This window comes from Equus przewalskii, chromosome X (assembly GCF_037783145.1).
Source record: "Equus przewalskii isolate Varuska chromosome X, EquPr2, whole genome shotgun sequence".
NCBI classification, from domain to species: Eukaryota; Metazoa; Chordata; class Mammalia; order Perissodactyla; family Equidae; genus Equus; species Equus przewalskii.
The window spans coordinates 7,207,006-7,229,345 of NC_091863.1; the positions used below are offsets into that span (position 1 = coordinate 7,207,006).

Consider the following 22,340-nt stretch of genomic DNA (forward strand, 5'->3'; position numbering starts at 1 on the left):
TTGTTTTCTGTCACTATAGATTATTAGAAAGTGTCATTTCTACAATTCCATATGAATATACTCATGCAGTGTATACTAATTTCTGTCTGGCTTTCACTAGCCATAATTATGTTGAGATTCATCCATGTTGTTGCATGTTTTAATAGTTCATTCCTTTTTATTGCTGAATCCTATTCCATTGTATGGTTACACCACAAATTGTTTATCCATTCATCTCTTGATGGATATTTGGGTCATCTCCAGTTTGGGGCTGTTACCCAAAATTCATGTACAAGTCTTATATGGACATATCCTTTCATTTCTCTTGGTAAACACCTGGAAAGGTTGGATCATATGATAAGTGTATATTTAACTATTTAAGAAACTGCCAAAGAGTTTTCCAAAATGCATTGTTTTCATTCTTACAAATAGTGCATGAGAGTTCCAGTTCCTCTACATTCTCACTAATACTTGGTACTGTCCATCTTTTTAATTTTGACCCTTCTAGTAGGTAAGTAATGGTATCTCATTGAGGTTTGCATTTCCTTAATGACCAATGATTTTGAACATCTTTTTATGTGCTTATTTGCCATCCATATATCTTCTTTGGTAAAGTATCTATTCGAATCTTTTATCCATTTGGTGAAGGGGTTGTCTGTTTCTTTATTAATGTGTTTTGAGAATTTGCTATATATTCTAGATACAAGTACTTTATTAGGTAAATAATTTATAAATATTTTCTCCCAATTTGTGGCTTATCTTTACATTCTCTCAATAGTGGCTTTTGAAGACAAGATTTTACTTTTGATGAAATACAATTCATAATTATCTATGTAATCTGTAAATATTTCTTTTATGCTTTTGTCATTGTATACAAATAATCATTTGTCCAACCCAACGTCAGCAAGATTTCCTCCTATGTTTTCTTCTAGAAGTTTTATAGTTTTTACCTTTTACATTTAGGTATATGATTCATTTTGATTTAATTTTTGTATCTGGTATGAAGTATGGATCAAATTTCATATTCTTACATGAAGATAGCCTCCCCTATGTGGAGGCTAAAACTCAGTCTCCAAATTTCCCTTGCAGCTTGAGTTTTCTTTGTAATTTCAGTCTCTCCATTTTTACCTCCAAAACTGCTAATTTGTTATTTTCATATTTATTTTTTCTTATTTCATATCCTTCCTTTGTGGTTTCACAATTTTTTGTTCTTTTAATGTAGAAGTTATTCCTTCATTTATCTCTCTGAACATCTTTTTTATATTTTCTCATAAAATTAATTTCATCTGGGGTGAGATACTGTCTTTGCTGATTTTGTTGGTTGTAGTTTTAGACATTCACGATTTCTTTACATGCTTTGGAATTGTGGTTTGAATTTCAGTTTGAAAGGGAAGAAGTCATTCATAGTTTTTCTCCCTCACTCTCCTTGCTTAGTCTACCCTAATGGTTTTACAGTCACCTTCACTTCGCCCTTGGGGGTCCTCATTCAGGAATCCTATGTTATCTCTGCATTTCTGAGGCTCCTATTTTGTGCAGGTATTAGAAATAGTGCAGAGCCAGGCTCCAACACAAGTGACTTGCTGCAGACTCCCAGGCCTGAAGATTGCTCAAAGCTATGGTTGGCAATAATCTTTTTCGTCCCTTTTAATGAACTGAGAAACCTTGTGCAGTCCGTGGGATTAACCAATGAGCCTGATTTCAGCCCCCCATGCCATCTGGAGCACTTCTAGCCCCTTTACCCCAACGCTTCAAGAACTATTTACCCACTGGAGTTGAAGGTGTAGCAGATTTGGTCTCTTCCAGACCAAGTCCCAGTAGCCTGTGTCTTAGCCACAGTCAAAGCTTTTGCAGTGTCGTCGTATATCTGGCCCATAAAGATATTTATCATCTTGTTTTGGGTCCAGTTATGTCTCTTTGCCGGTCTATTTTCCTATGTTCTCTATCATTGATATGTGTTCAGGGTGGAGTGGGTGCACCAAAGCATGAACCTCATACATTACTATGGCCAGAACTGGGGATACCCCCTCACTACTTTGATCTAGCTCATGAGAGACACCCTCATGCTGGGGAGTTAAGTGAGGGAAACGAGGCATGCTGGCCAGGAAGTTGTGGTGGAGTGTCATTGCAGGCTGAATAAGGGCCCCCAAAGATGCCCATATCTCAGTCCCAGGAGTTTTTTTTTTAATGTGTTAACTTACATGAGAAAAGAGTCTCTGCAGATGTGATTAAATTAAGGATCTTGAGATGGGGGATATTATGCTGCTTTATCTGGGTGATCCCAATGTAATTATAAGGGTCCTTATTAGAGAAAACCAGGAGAGTCTGTCAGAGAAAGAGATTTGAGGATGGAAGCAAAGGTCAGAGTGATGTGATGAAGAAACCATGAGCCAAGGAATGTGGGTGGCCTATAAAAGCCAAAACAGGCAAGAAATGGATTCTGCCCTAGAGCTTCAAGAAAGAAACAGCACTGCCGAAACCTTGACTTTAGTCCAGTGAGACTGACTTTGGACTTCTCACGTTCAGAAGATCAGATACTAGATCTGTGTCCTTTTAAGCCACCAAGTGTGTAGTAATTGGGTACAGCAACAATAAGAAACTAATATGAGTGTTGAGAGCTGATCCCTGCACATGACCATATAAAGGCAACAAATTACTTTCCATTGCATACTAATAATTAACTGCAGCTGTATTTCAGGCAATCATGTGTCTGAGAACCTGGAAGATGTAAGGTATTAAGAGATGTACATATGCGGCCTGATGATGGAAGAGGAAATACATGCTGTAAGGACTCCAGGCTGATGCAAAGTGCTCCTCCAAGTCGTACAGTCTGTATGACTTAGAAGACACATCTGAGTCAGGCCTTGGCCAGGAAATAATGTCATATTAATTTATTAATTCACTGTAATAGCTTTAAGAACAATTTGATTTGATTTGACTTCAACTCTTCTGATCACCACCACAATCTACATATATAAATATTTTTCAATCTATATAGACAAACTAATCTAAAACATTATACAATATTAGAAGTACCTTTTAAATTTTGTAGAAAAGAGAAGAGCACATATCTTAGTTATTGTAATCTCTGTACACTGCTTAATACTTGCTAATTTGATTTAGTTATACATAGTTCATTAAAATATAGTTATGAGCATTAATAACAGAAATTCATGAATTCATTGGATGTCAAATGTTTCTCTTTTTTAAATATTTATAAAATTATCTTTTGAGGGTGGCACAGAAATGGGTAAAACAAAATGTATCATGAGTATTTCAATAAAAATATGACATTTAAAAATAGAATAAAGTGATGAATTCTAAAATTACCAACGGTTTCTGAATGAATTTTGAACAAATAGGAGAGTGGCCATAAAGAGTATAATATAAATTTGTGAATTGATTTTTAAATATAGTTTACTATGAAACCACAGGAATTTTAAACATACAAACATTAGAAAAGAAGTACTATTAATATATCCACAAAGGGGTATATGATATAGTGACACTATAGGAATTTTGCCACCATGAACTGATACCTGTCTAAATTCACTCAAGGACAGGGGAAACCACATCACAATTTCAATATATAAAGTGTGACTCATTTAAACCTATATTTAATACTGTGTTAATTGCTAGCATATAGCAATAAATGTGAAATGAACTCTTCCTCTGTGGAACCCATCTTCTCACAGAGAAGAGAGGTGGAAAACAATGGCTAATTATAGAGCTCCACGCTGCCCCCTGGAGTTGGGTAATGGAGCAGCCCTTGTATTACAGGTATGCATAGGAGACCATAATACAAAGCGAGGGGTGGAGAAAAAAATGGCCAACCAAGGGGCTTTGAACTACATCTTTTTTTTTTTTTTTGAGGAAGATTAGTCCTGAGCTAACTACTGCCAGTCCTCCTCTTTTTGCTGAGGAAGCCTGGCCCTGAGCTAACATCTGTGCCCATCTTCCTCTACTTTATATGTGGGATGCCTACCACAGCATGGCGTGCCAAGTGGTGCCATGTCTGCACCTGGGATCCGAACCGGCGAACCCCGGGCCACTGCTGCGCCACCAGGCTGGTCCCCTGAACTACATCTTAAAGACTTAAGAGGAGATGATAGAAAATACAGAAAAAGGGGGTATTTAATATTTCTTAAACTATTGAAGTGCCTGGGAGTATGATATTTTCTCCAGGTAAAGAATATGAAATCTTCCGCCTTAGAAATCTTACCTTCCCTTCTTTGATCTTGGTTCCAATAATTTGTCGTCTTTGCTGAATGATCTCAATGAGAAGATCACACTCCTCCATCAATTTGGCTTCTTGACGCGATGCATTGACCTACAAGATAGACAGAAGAGTAAACATTAATTTGGCCTTTGTTTTCAGTTCTTTCAGCTCTTTTTAATGTAGACTAGTATATTTCTGGTAATTTCTGAAAAGATATAGTAAAGTTAACTCTTCTTCAAATTATGCAGGGATGGCAAATATAGGACTTACACGTCTACTCCTTATTTTGCAACCCTGGAAAACATTATTATCCAATGATAGCAGTCTTTACTGCTAAGCCAGACTCAGCCTCAGAATCTTCCTTAACAGATCATGCACATAGCTATTACAAGTTACATAGTTTGAAATTGACACTTGAAATATATTTGCAATTTCTGCTTTTATATTTCGAAAGAAAGCGCAATTTTGGCCTGTTAAATGTAAAAAGTAAGTTAAAAAAAACTAATATTATTCTTTTATGGAGGATGTATTACTATCAATACCTTCTGCACAAATTTTCCAAAACCTAGGTAGCAAGGTTACATCACATTTATTGGACTTTTCTTTTAAATACAGACATTCAATTTTGCATTTCATCACTATAAAAACATCAACAAAGAAAAAGGATGGTTAAATGTTCTACTAATCTTATGACATAATTTAAAACTTTACTTCTGGTATACTTCTGAAAGACCAAGATTCTACAATGATAGCATGTCATTCTCCTGGAAGGGTAGATCATTATAGAATGGTTTGTATTTGAAGTTTTTAAGACTCATTGTATGCAAGGGAGGGTTACAATTAGCTCATTCTTGGCAAGTGGGCTTGGGAAATACTCTGCACAAGCTATTTCCTCCACCTCATGACAATTCTGAAATGCTTATTCACAAACAGAGACCCAGAAATCACAGCTGTGGGAAATGAACATCGTGTGCATGGGGTTTATGATTTTAATGCAGCGCACAAGAAGCTGCAGTGTTATAAAGAGTGACAATAGCAATGATTACTCTAGCACATCTCAGGGAGGAGACACGGCCCAGTCATTAAGCCCTTTTGATTTGGGATACTTTATTTAACTGTAGTAATTTCATTCTCTATGAATGAAATAAACTGGAAGTAGGGTCAGGAGCTCAGGATAAAAATCCATTGATGGCTGTTCAGAGAAAACATGTCCTGTTTCCAGAGGCCAGGATTCCTTGAGTTATTTTCTTGATCACTATAAGACACAGTAGAGAGACTACTCAAGAAGTCTTATTGAGAAGACCATGGTCACTGGCCATTTGCACCAAACCATGAGATCACGTCCTATGTCAGATTAGCACACAGACATATTTGCTAAATGTTTAATGAACAAAAAAAATTAAAAATACACTGATGGACAAGTACAGAATGTGGAACGCAGGCTAATATTTCAAGCAAGCTAATCACTGGGCTCAATTTCTCTTACCATTACTTATGTCGTCATTTGTAGTTGCCTCTGAGGCTTCCTAAATAAATTTAACATCTACGGAAATATTTACCTGAAACTCTACTACTCTCAAGAAATTTCTTGTCTTTCCTTTTCACCTCAAACTGAATTTAATAACTTACTACAACTGAGCTGTGAAAAGAATGAGATCATATTGAAACCACGGGCACATCATGATGGAGAAAGTGAAATTTCTAGAAAGTAGCATCCTACGCTTGAAAAGTATCTCCTAGAATGAGCCCTAGGAGACAAGTTGTACTTGAGCATACAATCAACATAAATCCAATAGGATGCAAGCTCCATAAGGGGAGGGATCTTTGGCTGTTGTGTTATGAGGCATCTATCCCAAGCGCCTGGTGCCATATCCGGCATAGAACAGTGAAAATGACCTTCCAAGAAGAGACAAAGTAAAGTATAATGAAGCAAGTAGCCATCATGATATACTGCAAGCACTCAATATGCATGTATTGGATTTATTGGTTTTCTAGGACTGTGTAGACATAAAATTATGTCCCAAGGATTATTCTTAGTGGGGGAGGGAATTGATTTATTTTTCCAACTTTATTGAAATATATTTCACATATCATAAAATTCGCCCATTAAAGTACCCAGTTTTGCGCTTTTTACTGTATTCAGAGTTGCACAATCATCATCACAATCTAATTTTAGAACATTTTCAGCATCCCCCCTCAAAATCCTATACCCATTTGCAGTAACTCCACATTCTTACTATCTACCTCCTTTCGGGCTTAGGGAACCACTAATCTACGTTCTGTCTCTTCACAGATTTGCCTGTTCTGGAATTTCATATAAGCAGAATGAAACAATATGCGATCCTTTTTGTCTGGTTTATTTCACTTAGCATAATGTTGTTAACACTCCTCCATGTCAGAGCACGTGTCAGTACTTCATTCCTTTTTATGCCAAATAATATTCCATTTTAGGGATGTACCACATTTTGTTTATCCATTCTTTAGTAGATCGACATTTGGGGTGCTTCTATTTTTTGGTTACTATAAATAATATTGCTGTAAACATTTATGCATAAATTTTTGTGTACACATATGTAGTCATTCTTCTTGAGAACAGAAGTGGAACTGGCGGGTCATATGTCAACTCTATGTTTAACTTTTTGAGGAACTGCCAAACTGTTTTCCAAAGTGGCTGCACCATTTTTTTTTTCTCCCCAAAGCCCGAGTACCTAGTTGCATATCCTAGTTGTAGGTCATTCTAGTTCCTCTATGTGGCACGCCACCACACCATGGCTTGATGAACAGTGTGTAAGTCTGTGCCTAGGATCCGAATCAGCGAAACCCGGGCCACTGAAGCGGAGCGAGAACTTAACCACTTGGAGACAGGGCTGGCTCCCGGCTGCATCATTTTATATGCCAATGAGAGGCATATGAGGCTTCCAATTTCTTCACACCCTTGTCAACACTTGATATTGTCTATCTTTTTTGTTTTAGTCATCCTAATAAGTATGGAGTGGTATCTCATTGTGGTTTTGATTTGCATTTCTTTGATAGCTAATGATGTTGAGCATCTTTTCATGTGCTTATGGGCCATTTGTGTATCTAATTTAGAGATATGAACATTCAGATCCTTTGCTCATTTTGTAATTGGGTCATTTATCTTCTAATTATTAAATTGTATGATTTCTTTATATATTCTGAATACAAGTCTCTTATCAAATATGTGATTTGCAAGTATTTTTTTCCCATTTTGTGGGCTCTCTTTTCATTTTCTTGATGGTGCTCTTCGAAGCACAAAAAGTTTTTAATTTTATGAAGTCCAATTTATCTATTTTTCTATTGTGACTTGGTCTTTTGGTTTTGTAGGTAAGAAACTCAGTCCAAAGTCATAAAGATTTACGTCTCTGTTTTCCTCTAGAAGTTTTCTCTCTTACGCTTAGGTCTATGAGCCATTTTGAGTTAAGTTTTGTGTATGGTGCGAAGTAGGAATCCAACTTCCTTCTTTTGCTTGTGGATATCCAGCTGTCTAAGCACCACTTACTGAGAAGACTATTCTTCCCTCCACTGAGGTGCCTTAGCACTTTCGTCAAAAGTCAACTGACCGTATCGTAAGGTCCTCAGGTTTTGATGTTCTTGCTAACATATTCTGTGCTGAAAGATATTCCGGTTTTGACTAAACCTAATGAGTCTCCACCAGTAATTCTAGAGTAGGTGCTGTGAAATGGGGTATGGAGTACCAGCTCTACTAACATGATGATATTGGGAAAGTCAAGGAATACCTCCATTTCTAAGCTTTCCTAGTTTGTAAAATGAGGTGAATAATATCTGCTTTCTCAGACATGTGGGATTATTGTGGTAAACACATGAAATAATACATGAGGAAATAACTAACATTACGAAGCCACAGACAAATTTGAGGTAATATTGTCTGCATTGAGAAGTGGCTTTGTTAACAGAATATGATTTAGTTTGGGATCCATTTCACTCTCAAAATTATTGGGATTTGGGTTACTCTATAGTAGGAAAAGTGTCCCAGTTGCCATTCTAACATGGGGCTCAATTTAATCCAAATTCTGACTATTTAATATTTACGATGGATAGGTTTTTTTTCTTACCAAAAAAAGTGGACTGAAATCTACTTTGTTGAGCCAAATATGTTTTGAGAAACTGATACCAAAACCATCATGGCCTGAAAATATAAATTCCCAGAAATTTGGGAACATGATCTGTTAATTTTAGGCCAAGTATTTTCCTTAGATCTTTCAAAGAATACAGAGTTGACTTTCTCTTGAAACCAGGAAAGTTGAATCTCTTTGTCTACTTTTATGAAGCTTCCAAATTTTTGTAACTCTAGTATTCTTATATTCCAAAAGGTACAATAAAATAAGTTGAGCGCTATCCTATATTTCTAGAATTCTTCCACTACAAAGAAATTTTCCACAGTTTTGCTGCTTCATATGTCACTTACAAAAAGTTAATGATTTGATTGGACTTCATTTCTTATATGGGCTATTAATTTAAATATGTAAGGCTTTATTGGTTACTTGCAGTGTGTTCAGGTGTTCTAGTTCCCAGGTTTGGTTTGGAAGCTGGTAGCTCCTGGTTATGATTTTAGCTTTCCTTTCTGATTCCCGTTTTTTTGAATCAGAAATCACCAAGGCTGATGGAAGTGCTTTGAGTAGGGCCAATCTAAGGATGCAAGAAACAACCCCTACATTTCACAGATCTACATTTCCACCTTTGCGTCTTAAGTCTCCTTCTTGGTCCCTAACCTAAAGACAAAAGTGAGATGAAGACAATTAGGAATGATGGTCAGTGGTAAGTGACTACTGTATCCCACCTCTGGACCACACTGGAAACGGGGCTCTTATCCTTCAGAACCCTTGACATTGCAGGACAAAATACAGCTTAAACTTGGGCCCTCTTCCCCGTCCAGGCTCCTCACTGCTACTTTTGTCTCCTCATCTCAGTTATACTCCTGAGTACATAGCATATCAGCCCCAAATGAGGAGAAACTTAGTCACTTTCACCTCATCTCTGTTTTGGCCTCACTCATGTCCTCAGCATGCTTCTTCTCTATATCTGGAGTTACAGCTTCCTTTCTCATCTTGAAATGCATCATTTTACCCCATCGTTGTCTTCTAGTCCTTAGTACTAACTTTGTCTCTTTGCAAAATACTCTAAATTAATTCTTCTAAAGTTAGATCCAATCTCAATTCTTTCAGAATTTACTTCTTCTTTCAGGCCCCAAATGCCTATCAGGGGCTGCAAGTGCCACAGCCAATGTCATGCAAGCTCAAGTCATGACTACTCTTATAAAACACTAGCAGCCTTCTATCTGAAAGAGCTACATACGACTAGCGACTCATTCATCTATCCATTCATTTATTCATTTGAATAAAGCAACTGGGTTCCCACAGTGTATCAGACAGCATTCTAAGCACTGAGCACACACTGGGGTCCAAGAGAGACAAAGTTCCCATTATCACAGAGTTTACAGATAAGCACAGGGGAACAGGCTGCACAAGTCAAGAAACAAAAATTTCAGATTGTGACAAGTGCATAAAGGAAATTAAAGAGAGTAATGTGATTGAACATGGCTGAGAGTAGGGCTCATTTTATTGGTGGTCAGACAAGAATTCTCTAACAAGTCTCTCGAGGAATGAAAAGGAACCAGCCAAAAGATGTGGAAAGGGTGTTTGTAGGCACTCCTGACTCTGCTTTTAACAGGCTACCTCCTAATCATACAGTTGAGCTTCATTATTCACAGATTGTGCATTTTCAAATTTGCCTACCTGCTAAAATTAATTTGTAACCCCCAAATCAATACTTGTGGCATTTTCACACCCACGTGTAGACACACTCAGAACAAGGAAAACCTTGAGTCACTCTACCAGCACCCAGCTGAGGTTGAGCAAGGGCACGCTCCGCCTTCTTGTTTCAGCTCTCATATAACCAGAGGATGGAGACAACGGGGAAGTGCAGTGCAGTGCAAGAAGCTTGGGCCCTGGGGCCCCTTGGATGGGGTTTGAGTCCCAACTCTGGCATCTGTTAGTAGGGCGGTCTCAAGCAAGTCACTTAACACTTCAGAACCTCTTTTTTCCTTTATAAAATAAAGAAAATAGAATCTACCAGGATGACTTGCTTTTAGGATTTAAGACCATAATCTATGTGAGGGGGGGGTGTGTGTGTCCCCTAAGAGCAATGGTTCAGTATTAGCCAGTTCCATGATCCTCGTGACTTTATAGAACATAACTACTGCAAACAACGAGAATCGATTGTATTTATCTACTATCTAGTGTGTCCATAATTGTCCTGAGTATTTCAAGGTCAGGAAGGGAAATTACATAAGTAAGACATAGGACAGTCTTGCTAGTAGGGAGTGCTAACCCACTCTCTGCTATTCCTAGGGTAATTTTGCTGCTTCTCCTTGACAGACTTTCTGATTGTTTACAGTCTAATGAAAGAGAAATTAGCAAGCCGAATAATGAAGTGAGTGTAGAAAGCGAACACTCGTGTCTGGCCCTCCCTGCCCTGAAATCTAATTCAGCACTGAGGGCCACTCGCTCATATCAGATACCAATAATCAGTTGCAGTCCCATGTAAACTGCCACTGGGTGCACAGTTTATTTGCCTTTTCTAGAAATGCAGTTACATGTATTCATTCCCCAGATTAATGAATGATCACATAAATGAGTTGGCTATTTTCTCCAGGGCACTTGGTTAGCAATGCCTAGTAAAAAGTTCCCTTGCTAAGTTTTATGGTATAATAGTGTTACAGGATTTCACAGAAGAGGTGGGGTGAAGTGAACAATTCATTATTTTGTTTTTGTCATATATGTATAAACATTAAAGGGATTTAATTATACACACACTAAAAATTGGACTACATGTCTGTGAAATGTTCTTTAGCAGTCTGTAAACAGTTTTTAAGCATTTCTAAAAACGTACTCTTTTAATTTGACTTGTATTCAACTGCAAACTGAGATGTTCACTGCAGAGTATAAAAACATCATTAGATTTCAGAGACGTGTGGCCTTAACATCTTTAGAAATATTTTATGGAACTCTGAGAAGGAAACATCAATGGGGAAAAAATATCTGGCCTCTTACAGGTGAAACCGGACTAACATGCTTTTAGGAATCCTCACTTTCTGATTTTTGTAGTGCTTTGTTGAAATGAGTTAGCCATCTCTAGATTTGCAGAATAAAGCCTTCAAATTCCTCTTGTGAAAAGGATACGCGAACTTGATAGATCACTTCCTATTCATACACAGAGGCCAACCCTGGAGAGAGCTTAGGAGAGGAGAACCCTGATGTGTTGGAGAAAGGACGTTTTATTTCAGGGTGTGGAGGAAAGAGGGGTGCTGGCGTTGGACAATTCCAGAGGCCACAATTCACTTTCAATTCCATGAGAATGGTGCCCCTGATCTGGGCAGCCCAGGAGTGCCCTATCACACTGGCCCACCATTAGTGCACTCTTGAAATTGTACCATCAAATTGGGCCCCTTTGGTTTAAGACTCTAAATCTTGTTATCCTTGAAATCATTACTAGCTATACTGGGGGTTTAAAAAACAAAAGTCTACTTACAAATTTGTCTAGAATTGGTCCTCATGGCAAAAGCAAAGCCGTACTGTGCTTTAAATTAAGGTGACCTTGAGAAAGGTTGAAAGTCTCTTTTATTGGATGCTTTGTTGATGTCGTTGTTATTGTTTAAACTCAACAGCACTTTTCTCTACTACTAAGAATATATAATTTTGAGTCAAATTTAAGAAGGTTAGTGTTACTAGTTTCTAATAACACTATCATTTCATACTGTTATATGTTATAACATCCATAACAAATCTATCCCGCTCAAAAAGAAAAACATTGGAGGACTTAATTCCAGTCTGCCCAGGACTGGAGCAACCGGAGCACAACTGGGCTGCAGAGAAGCTGATAATTTGGCCAGGAAGATGAGAGGATAGAGAAACGCAAGTGGGCTCTACGCCCTGCCGTGGACTGCTGACCAGGTGCGAAGAGAAATATGAGGATGTGAGGATGCTTTGGGTTTTATTGCCAAAGGCAGCTGTGATGAACATTCCAGACCCTGGGGCAGAAGGCAGACAGAGCTGCCAGAAGGAACAATGAAAGGGACTCAATACTCGAGCTTGTATATAAAACTGAGCCAAGGAGAACTGAGTAAGAGCAGACTGCATTACTGTAATTCATCTAACATGTTTATATGTAATCTTCACCCTGAAACTCTCTCACACCAAAGTCAAATATCTGCGGACCTAGCTCAAGTAGACGAGAAAGAGAATGGCCAAGTTCCCAGCGCCCCTCTCTTTGGAGGAAAACCTGGAGTACAGGACAATATTTTTAAATATTTAATATGTTAATTTAATATTGAACATTTATGACCACAACTTTTTAAAGCCCAAGAAAGGCTTTTCAGAAAAATAAAAAATGGAATTCCCTCATAAAGTGCTTTTGATGAGGAGTAACAGTAGTGATGGTGTGGATAGAAGCTACATGTAATCCAACCTTTATCCTAGAGTGACGTAGTGGAAAATGATTTGGCCCAGAGGAGACCAATTCTACATATTGATTAAATATCCAGGTGGGATTTTGCTATATTTCTTCTATGAGATAAAAAAATAGCTCCCAGGAACCTCATGATAAATCCTCTTTTCTTGAAGTTTCTAAGATTATGAAGCTTGAATGTTGGATAAGGAAGCGAGATGCCATTAAAAATGGCAACACACCGTGGGGAGCTGGGCAATAAGTCTTCTTATAAGTGAAACACAACTGTAACAATACAATAAAACTGTCCAGAAGGACGCCACTGCGAATGCCTAAAACTCTGGAGCTTCACACAAGGAATTATTCTCCCAAGAGCAGTGTACGCAACACTCCCACCCAAGATGTTGTTGATGTTGTTTACCTTCTCAGTAAAGCAAAATTGTCAAAGGAGAAAAAATTCAGACTGAACAAGGGCTAGAGGAGGCAGTAGTTCAGAACTCAGGGTCCTGAGGAAGTCTTCCTGGGAGTGAATGGCAGGGCTTCCTTCCATCCTAGTTGCGTGTTCTTGGGAATTTGCTTAAATTATCCATTTCTCGAGTTCCTTATTTGCATAATGAAGAAAATGCCAACTCTTACCTGGTAGACCAGGTGTTCCCCCAGGGGACGTTGGCAACATCTGAAGACATTTTCAGTTGTCACAATTGGGAGCAAGTGCGTGCATGTGTGTTCACGTGCATGCACTAATGTCAGCTAGCGGGTAGAGGCCAGAGACGCTACTAAACATCCAACAATGCTCAGGACAGCCTCCACAACAACAGAGAATTATCTAGCCCCAACTGTCACTAGTGCTAAGGTGAGAAACCCTAGGGCAGACTGTGGTGAGAACTAAATGAAATAATACATGAAAAGCCATTGAAAACTGCTTGGCACATGGTAATTACTCAAGAAATGTTAACTATCAGTATTGTCAATAAACTCTGTTTACGTGATATGTCCATATGAGACTAGTCAGCCTATGCTGACTACAAGTCTAGGACTAGTCAGCCTGTACTGATTGCCTGGGGACTTTCTACCACGAACCAAAACTTTTATCCATCTACATCTTTCACCAAAACGATGGCTTTGGAAGCTATAACTTGAGCATTAACTCCAGAAAATTTGGAGTTACTTTCAAATCTCAAATGCATTCCTTACAGGTTCCTTCCTGATGCAATGGGGGTGAGAATGGGGGTGGGGTGCAGAGGAGAACCTTCCATGACGGGGAATAGGAGTTGGGAAACTTTGCTATAAAGGGCTAGACAATAAACATTTTAGCTTTGTGGCCCATATGGACGCTGTTGGAACTACTCAACGCCAGTGTTGTAGTTTGAAAGCAGCCACTGACAATATGTAATCAAATGGGCATGGCTGTGTTCCAATAAAACTTTATTTACAAAAACAAGTGATGAGTCAGATTTGGTCCTAGAATCATAGTTTGCCAACCTCCAGCATAGAGGAAAAGATCATGGACTTCATAGCCTAAAAGCTACAGGTGTGAAAAATGTGTTAAATTTCTGCAAGAATGTTTCCTCATTTGTGTACTTTCAGTGAAAATATCTGTAAACTATCTGGCACATAGTAGGTACTTGATAAATATTTCTTTTCTTCCTTCAAGGCATGAATAGTTGCAATTACTGAATTCACAGGATTTCGATTTGAAAATAAAAATATTCCTGCAGCATGGTTTTTACTTTCCCCGTGATGTCCCGCCGGCTTCTGTCAGAGTTATAATAAAAGCTGTTCTTCCCGTGATGTTTTTCTCAGTTGTACTCAACTGACTTCAATCTTACATTCTTGGCATTAATGCCACAGACTTTTCTTTTTGTGTTTAATGGTAACTCTATTCAAAGCAGTTCCAAAATGAAGAAGCAGAATGGAAGGTGTTGCTCATAATTCATTCAAAAACAATAAACTCCTCCCTTCCTTTCTCTCATTAATTACACACTTTATAAAACAAATGCTCCACACCCTTCCGTTTGGGTTGGGCACACAGAGTGAAAAAAAAATCTATTAAATCTGTCATGGGCATTTGTCTCTATCTAGTCTTTTTCATAAAGTTTCTGATACATGGCAATTTCTATTAAGCAATTTTCAACAAATGTATTTGGTAAAAACCAGCCTTTAGATGGTGTGGCCAGAAGCTAAAAAATAACTTACAGAAGAGGATGGTTAATTGAGCAGTGGGGAGGACAGAGGTGCTATGTTTCAGGGAAAGGAAGTCATTTCTAATGGAAAGAGGAAGCTTCTATCCCACGACCTTACATTACTCACTTTCAATCTTACATGTCGTTTCTCATTAAGTGGCATTCTTTTTAGTTGTTGCTCCATGATTCCTGAATAGCGACGTACTGGAAAAATACAAAGTTGGACTCCTATTCAGGCTTGAGTTACTCAAGTATAGATGCCATCTGCTCCCCTGCAAGGTCATGAAGAGCGAGGATTGGATCCCTGCTCCTTGGTATTCCTTACAGTGAGTGAAATACATTTGATTATACCACTGATAAACTTGCAGTTGGAAGGACAGCTGGAAAATGTTAAGCTTTGTTCTGTCTTTCTGGTGCATCCACAAGTGATATCTATGAAATATCTTGCCTGGTTGTTGTCACTCTAGAATACCAGCAGAAGCTGACAGATTGATTTTTAAATATCTTTGATGACCAGTGTTTAATATGCACATTTATTCAATACAGTGAAAGAGAGGAGAGTTTAGGGAAATTGAACATGTGAGCCATGGGCACAATGGGGAAAAAGGATCTGTGTCATCATTCCATTTTAGAGGGGGTCTGCGGTTCTGTTCTCCTCACAGCAGGGCATGAGTCTAGGGTGGAAGTATAAGTTGTTGCCAAGAAACACCAGTAGGGTGGTGGGGAAGTAAGATGGAGAAAGGTGTGAAGTCAGTGAAGTGTACCTTACCAAGACCACTGTGGGCAACTGGAGATCAATCCCAATGGGTAACGTTGGAAACTGCAGACCATTCCAGGTGATGGGGAGGAAGAGCGGTATTTACCTAATATCCCCTATCAGTCACTGGTTGAAGGCTGTTGGGGGTGGGTGGGTATTACCTCCCCTCTGGAATTAACCGGTGAGGCGAAGGAGGTAGAAAAAGTCCCCGGGCAGAGTCTTAGCCACTTGCAGCTGGAAGCTCTCAGGCCAGGGGACATAGAACTGGCGAGTGCTCTATGGGTATGGTGCTGACAGTTACGAACAGGAGCACTTACATTAGAGGGGACTAAAATCCTGATGTTTCCTAGGAAGAGCCTGAGAGGACGTCACAGGGCACTGGTGTCACAGTCGTCCAGTTTGTTCTATAGCTCCAATGACTTCTGACTAATTGCAGAGCTGAACAGAGTATGCATCTGGCAGTGTTTTCTATCCTAACCGTGGTCATTCCTGACTCCAGGGCTACAATCAACTTACAAATGTTCACTTACAACTGACCATAAATGAGTCTAAATCTGAGCAACAGCAGGCAAAGTTGCCTGGAAAAGAAAACATATGAAATCTAGTGAATCAGACTGAAAAATATATATATTTCTTTATCTAGAGACCTGCCACTTTCCCATCAACTCACTATGAAATTATTATTGTCTTCCTAAAATAATGGCTTTATAGCTTTAAGCCTTAATATGTACAGTTTGCTGCAGTAAAATTGAATTTAAAAAGCTTGAGTTCGGGATTACAGGAAGAAGTGTCTCTGTCTCTCTCTCCGTAAATTGTCTGAAAGGTCAACTATATTTCTATATACAAACCCGACAGATGCTGCCTTCCCACCTTCCTACCTGGGAAACAGAATGCTCTGTTTACACTTGTCAGGATCGGGGGTGGCGAGGAGGCGGCATCCTGCCAGGTAATGGAAACACTGCTTACTTTAATTTTACTACCAAGAACAAAGCCTTCTTATTGTTTAATAGAACCCTTAAAGGCAGGCCTCATGGGCATAGTTCTAATTTCTTCAAGACCATAAACAAGAGGAATTCTTTAAGGCCATTTCATGAAAAACAGAAGGAAAAAAAGACTTTATTCTGCAAAATTTAAAGCAATTCTTTGCTTAAGTAGCCAGAGCCTGACTCCAAGTTAGCACTCACGTGTGCTCTCTTATATGGGCGTTTGTCGGCATTGTCTACCTGGGCAGCCATTCCTTTGGTAAGATTAGATCGAGGCTATGTCAGAGATACGAAACAAATCACCTTCCTTTTAGAACATCATCTCTTTGGCATCATTTTCAGATGACATGGTAAAAGAAGAAACATTTTGCACCAAAAATAAAGAAGCCAACACTCTCTCCTTGCAAATCCTATTTATAAAACTGGGAACCACAAAAATCGTAATTCAGTGCTTATTATGATTCTGCCAGCAAACTAAACCTTCCATGCAGTCCTAGCTTCTCAGCTGCAGGTTTTACTTCTCTCTCCACTTAAAGTACAGGTGGCTAAAGCTACTGGTTTCCAGAGATCTTTGCAATAGTCTTAGTAGCTAAGGCATGAAAGCAAGAGAAAATGAGGATGTCTTATTTCTCTGTGAGTGAGGAGGATGTTACTGGTGTACCAGGGACAATACAGGAAGAAATCCTATGGACTAGTTAAGCGCCCGCAATTTGCAAAGCATCACGCTAGGACCTGTGGTAGAAACATAACTTTGCGTTCTAGAGAGAATGACTTCACCAGAGAACAATTAGCAAACATGCCAACTGCACACATAATTAACTGCTAACCCATGGGCTACAGAAGTTCTAGAGCTGTGTGGTCCAATATGGCAGCCAATAGCCACTTGTGGGTTTTGAGCACTTGAAATGTGGCCTGTCTGAATCAAGATGTGCTGTGAGTATGAAGTGAATTCATTAATCATTATTGTATTGATTACCTGTTGAAATGATAATGTTTTGAATATATCGAGTCAAATAAAGTATACCAGTAAAATTAATTTTACCTATTTGTTTTTACGTTTTTAAATGTGGTTACTTGGAAATTTTAAATTACCTACGTGGCTCCCATTATATCTCAACTGGATGGTGTGGTTGCAGACGGTTTCAGAAACGAGGCAACTGGTGTGTGTGAGTAGCTGGGGAAGGTTTGCTGCCGAATATGGAAGTGGGACTGCTCTCTGGAGATCAGAGTGGGCAAGAAGGGAGTTGGGAAACCCAAGGTGAGGAAGATAAGAAAAGCACCAGAGCAGGGGGAAAAAAAGAGCACGTCCGTAGGACAGCAGGGAGTTAAGGATTTATTTCAACGATATGTAGGGCGCAGTGGGCATATATCTTTTTTCTTTTTTTTGAGGAAGATTAGCCCTGAGCTAACTGCTGCCAATGCTCCTCTTTTTGCCAAGGAAGCCTGGTCCTGATCTAACATCCGTGCCCATCTTCCTCTGCTTTATATGTGGGACACCTACCACAGCATGGCATGCCAAGCAGTGCCATGTCCACACCCAGGATCCAAACCGGCGAACCCCGGGCCTCTGAGAAGTGGAACCTGCGCACTTAACCACTGTGCCACCGGGCCAGCCCCAGGCACGTATCTTGAATTGGGTATCTGGGAGTGGAGAAACACCAGAGCCAGTTATATCTTACTGCACCTTGTTAAAGGCCCTGTTGGGGTCAATTGCAGAGAGCTGCCTATGACTGATCTCACACAGAGCCCAGCTAAGGCAAAAAGGTGAATTGGGAGGCTTAACTTTGGGGGTCTTTCCTTGACCTCACCGTCTTCTAATTGCCTTCCTTTGTATCTTTGACCTCGTAGGCCTGCACCATCTCTCTTTGAAGCTATCCATGCTTACTCGCTCTCCTAGGGTTTTCTTCTGAAACTGTGGTGGTGGTGCTGGTGAAAGTTACGAGGGCGATAGGAGGGGAGATGGGAGGGAAATTGGAGAGCCCTGTAGCTGTACAAGGCGGGCTTTGCCAAAGGACAGTGAAAAGTGAATCTAACCTGCTCCGAAAGAGAAAAGGAAAGACCATAGAATTCAGATGTTTGTCAGTTGCTGTTTTTGAGGGTGTGGGGTGTGTGTGTGTATGTGTGTTTGGGGACCAAGAGTCTGATATTGAAAATGTCACCCTATAAGCCATCTTCAGACCTAGGCTGACTAGCCATCCTACACATGTGAAAGTGTTCAAACGTGTTTCCCTCAACTTGATTCAAAGCGGCTATCTGGTCATTTTTTCTTTTACAAACCAGAAGGGATAATGAGGGTATCCCGGAGAATCAAAAGGAAAAAGATAGGTTTACAACAAGGGGACAGGGAAGACCCCTGTTGCCCTCCCTCGAGGGCTAAGCAATGACCCAACTGACGGCTCTCTCATTCTTGACTTCCCTCTGCCAACCCCATCATCTTAGCCCTCATCCAGAGATAGAGACTTCATGCTGGGTGGAGCTCCTCAGGTGCATCACCCATCCTGCTACTGCCTCCAGGGATCTGTGGCTGCTGAGATCTGCCATTATGTCCTGCGTACAGCCTTCTCAAGAAGGGTCCTTTCTGCCCTTCAGGATGAGAATTTATCTGACATGCTGATCTATGCAAATGTGCTAGTGACAGAAGGAGGCAGTTGGTCTCTCTGGGAGAGTCCCGTTTTCTCATCAATAGCCATGTGCTGTGTGCTAAATGCAGGAGATACTAGGAAAAGAAAGACAGTATCCTGTTTCTCAAGGAGTCCAACCAACTATGACGGAATAGACGTGCACTCAAAGACCAGGAGAATTTTTGCCCAAGGACTGTACCTATATCACTATGTAGTTTTCCTCAAGCTTTAAGTTCAAATTACGAGTCTCATTATTCTATTCATAAATCCAAGAAATTTTATAAAACCAAGAATAATCACTCTCAGGGGGTCCTTGAATCAATGTTTGATTAACTTAAGTTGAACAGACTCAACTCCATTAAACAATCAATTCCATCTATAAATTAGTTGATTAAGTTCCTTATACATTTTTTAAATTGAGGTAAAATTTACATTCAGGCAAATGCATAAATCTTAAGAGCCAATTCAATGGATTTTGATAACCAACATAACCAACAGCTTAATCAAGATATAAAATATTTCTATCACCCCAGAAAGTGCCCTGGAGCCCCTCTTCCAGTCAATTCTCAACCCCCTGGGTAATCCTTGTTCAGATTTTTATCACCAAATCACTGTGACATTTTAAAATGCATTTATAAATGTAACATATTCAATTTACTTTATAAGCACTTTAAATGCTTAATGGGGTAAAATTAAAACTCTAACAAGGTAAACCTTCCCAAGTACTTAAGTAGCTCTTAGAATTCTAATAAGTTAAACTTACAAATGTAGTGAAACTCAAGTTCTCTTGAACGTTCCAACGCTGGTTTGAAACAAACCATTTTATACTTTCAATTTAAAATCACAGGTCCAAAATAAATTACATGTTTCAGATTGGAAACTCAAAGCTAACCTGTCAAATTTCTGTAATATGCCATATTTTCTTAAATGCTACAAACCCTTAAAATACAAAGATACGTTTTAGTTCTAAATTGTAACACAAAATATTGATTCTATGGTTATTATTTAGGTCTTCATCTTTATACATAACTGTCAAACTTCTTGGTGAGGAGAAAAAAAGAACTTTATTTACTAAAAGAAGCAAATTGATCATCTCAAAGAAGTTGAGGTTAGCAGGTCAAGGATTAATGGTCAAAGATTTGAGAATAATTCACAAGACCTGAAGGCTCACTGGTATCACAGATGTATACTCATCAGGGCCTTGTTATGGTGGGTTGGTCAGGGTTTCCAATTACCCAGCAGATGGGATTGTTTCTTGCCATGAGAATTCCCCTAAGAATCTAACTTTTCAATCATCTCTTTCAACTCCATCGCCTGGTTGGGGTAGCTGACGTTCAGTTAACCACTCCAATTGCTTTACTACTTGATTGAATTCAATCCATTTTCTTTACTGGCTGATTCTTGCTATGCCTGGCTTCAAGTCATATTTCTATGGTTATCTGAACAACATTTACCTCAAAAGGCTACTGGGATAATTAAATCAGGAAGTGATGGTAGGACCTTGTCAAGTGGTCATTATTGCTTTTCGTGTAAATTTGCCTAAGTCCTACTACTTTTGCTTTCCCTACACTGCAGGCTATGCCTTGTTAGGGAATTGTAACCATTTGACACAGTAATCATCTCATCCCAACACCCGGAAGGATGGATGAGGCGCCATCTTCCCAACCTAAGTAAATAGATGGAAGGCTTCTTTGAACTCATCACAGCATAATACCGAGCTCGCCTCGCTAGAGAATTAGGTTACTACGATAATTTTCATCACCTCATATATGCGAACCTGATGTTATATCTAGTGAAGAAACTTTTAAAAGCATAGTAAAAGTTCTATCATAAATTCCTGGGCTGGGAAGTTACCTCACTTGGTTGTAAAAATCTTTATTTGTGTTGCTCTTCACTGAAAGCCTTTTACATTCAGTAGTAGCCTCAGGCTTTTTAAATAGCTGAATTTAAAATTTCATATTTCTGTTTCAAACAAAAATAACAAGTGCTACAATTGCACTCTTGTTAACGAACATTTTATATGCATGACTCAATGATTTTGCTGGAGAATTTCAAAATTAGAACAGAGCTCTTCAGTTTTCCCTCCAACATTTAGCAATTACAAATGGAAGTCAATCAAATGAAGGTAAAAGATGTGTCCTGTCTCTCTCATAATCTATAATCATCTTACATACAGAGATAATTTCAGCTTGATCATCATAAAAAGCAATTTTATATTCATTTATTGAGAAAAATAATTTAAACTAGATATTAAGACCAAGAAACAAAAGAGATTGGTTCAGTAACAAAATGATGGATTGATGGTTGGGATCATGCTTGTCTCTGAATGGCAGGCACAGGAGCAATAATGGGAGCCAATCTTCTACCTGACAGTCACCCTCTCACCTGGGATCATTCCTCCACACCTGACTCTCTGAACCTGGATCCATCCAACTACTACCATCTCGTGTGAAAGCTGAGTTAGAACTAACTACAATGGGCATTTTCTAAAATTTGTCACAACCCATTCTTATTATTCTTTATATCATGCCAGACACATCCCTGCTGCTCTAGCCAAGCATCTAAATATTTCAAGGCAAGAAGGCTGTGTTTGGAACAGTATAGGAGAGACGTGACAAAGAATTCCTGTATTATGGGGAGAAACCACATTAAGACTTCAGTAAAACCATGTCTTCTCTCTTCATTCCTACTGCTCATCCACTGGGCCCCCAATTAAGGCCGATTATTTCATATCTAAGCATTAGTCTTGGAAATCTGCATCACTAAATTCAAATATGTCAGAGGGATTGTCTTCAGAGGCACGCACATGTGACCACACTCCAATCCAAGCCACCTGGTAGCATTCTGAATATGACACAATAGTTCATTCCATCCAAACTGGAAAGATTAGCAGATGATGAAATGTTTGGATCATGTTTAAAAAAAGGTTTCAAAACTGAAACTTGGGAATTTTATTCTGAAAGTAATACCAAAATAACTAAGCCTTATATTCATTCATTCATAAGATTAGTCTCTTATTCCTACATCCTAGAAGACTTTCTACTGATGTTGTCTCACTATTCCTCACGAACATACCTGAGAAGGGAACAGGATCCAATGCCCTTTATAAGTCAGTTT

The 22,340-nt window shown here is 39.1% G+C and overlaps 1 protein-coding gene across 4 annotated transcripts in view; it reads right to left on the bottom strand.

The window, feature by feature from the left end:
* MID1 (midline 1) overlaps positions 1-22,340 on the bottom strand; it is a 347,027-nt gene that overhangs the window by 46,045 nt on the left and 278,642 nt on the right. For all 4 annotated transcript variants that reach the window (XM_070604434.1, XM_070604436.1, XM_070604433.1 and 1 more), the window contains exon 4: positions 4,199-4,306. In XM_070604434.1, the coding sequence (XP_070460535.1) occupies positions 4,199-4,306 (108 nt within the window). The remainder of the gene's footprint in view (positions 1-4,198; positions 4,307-22,340) is intronic.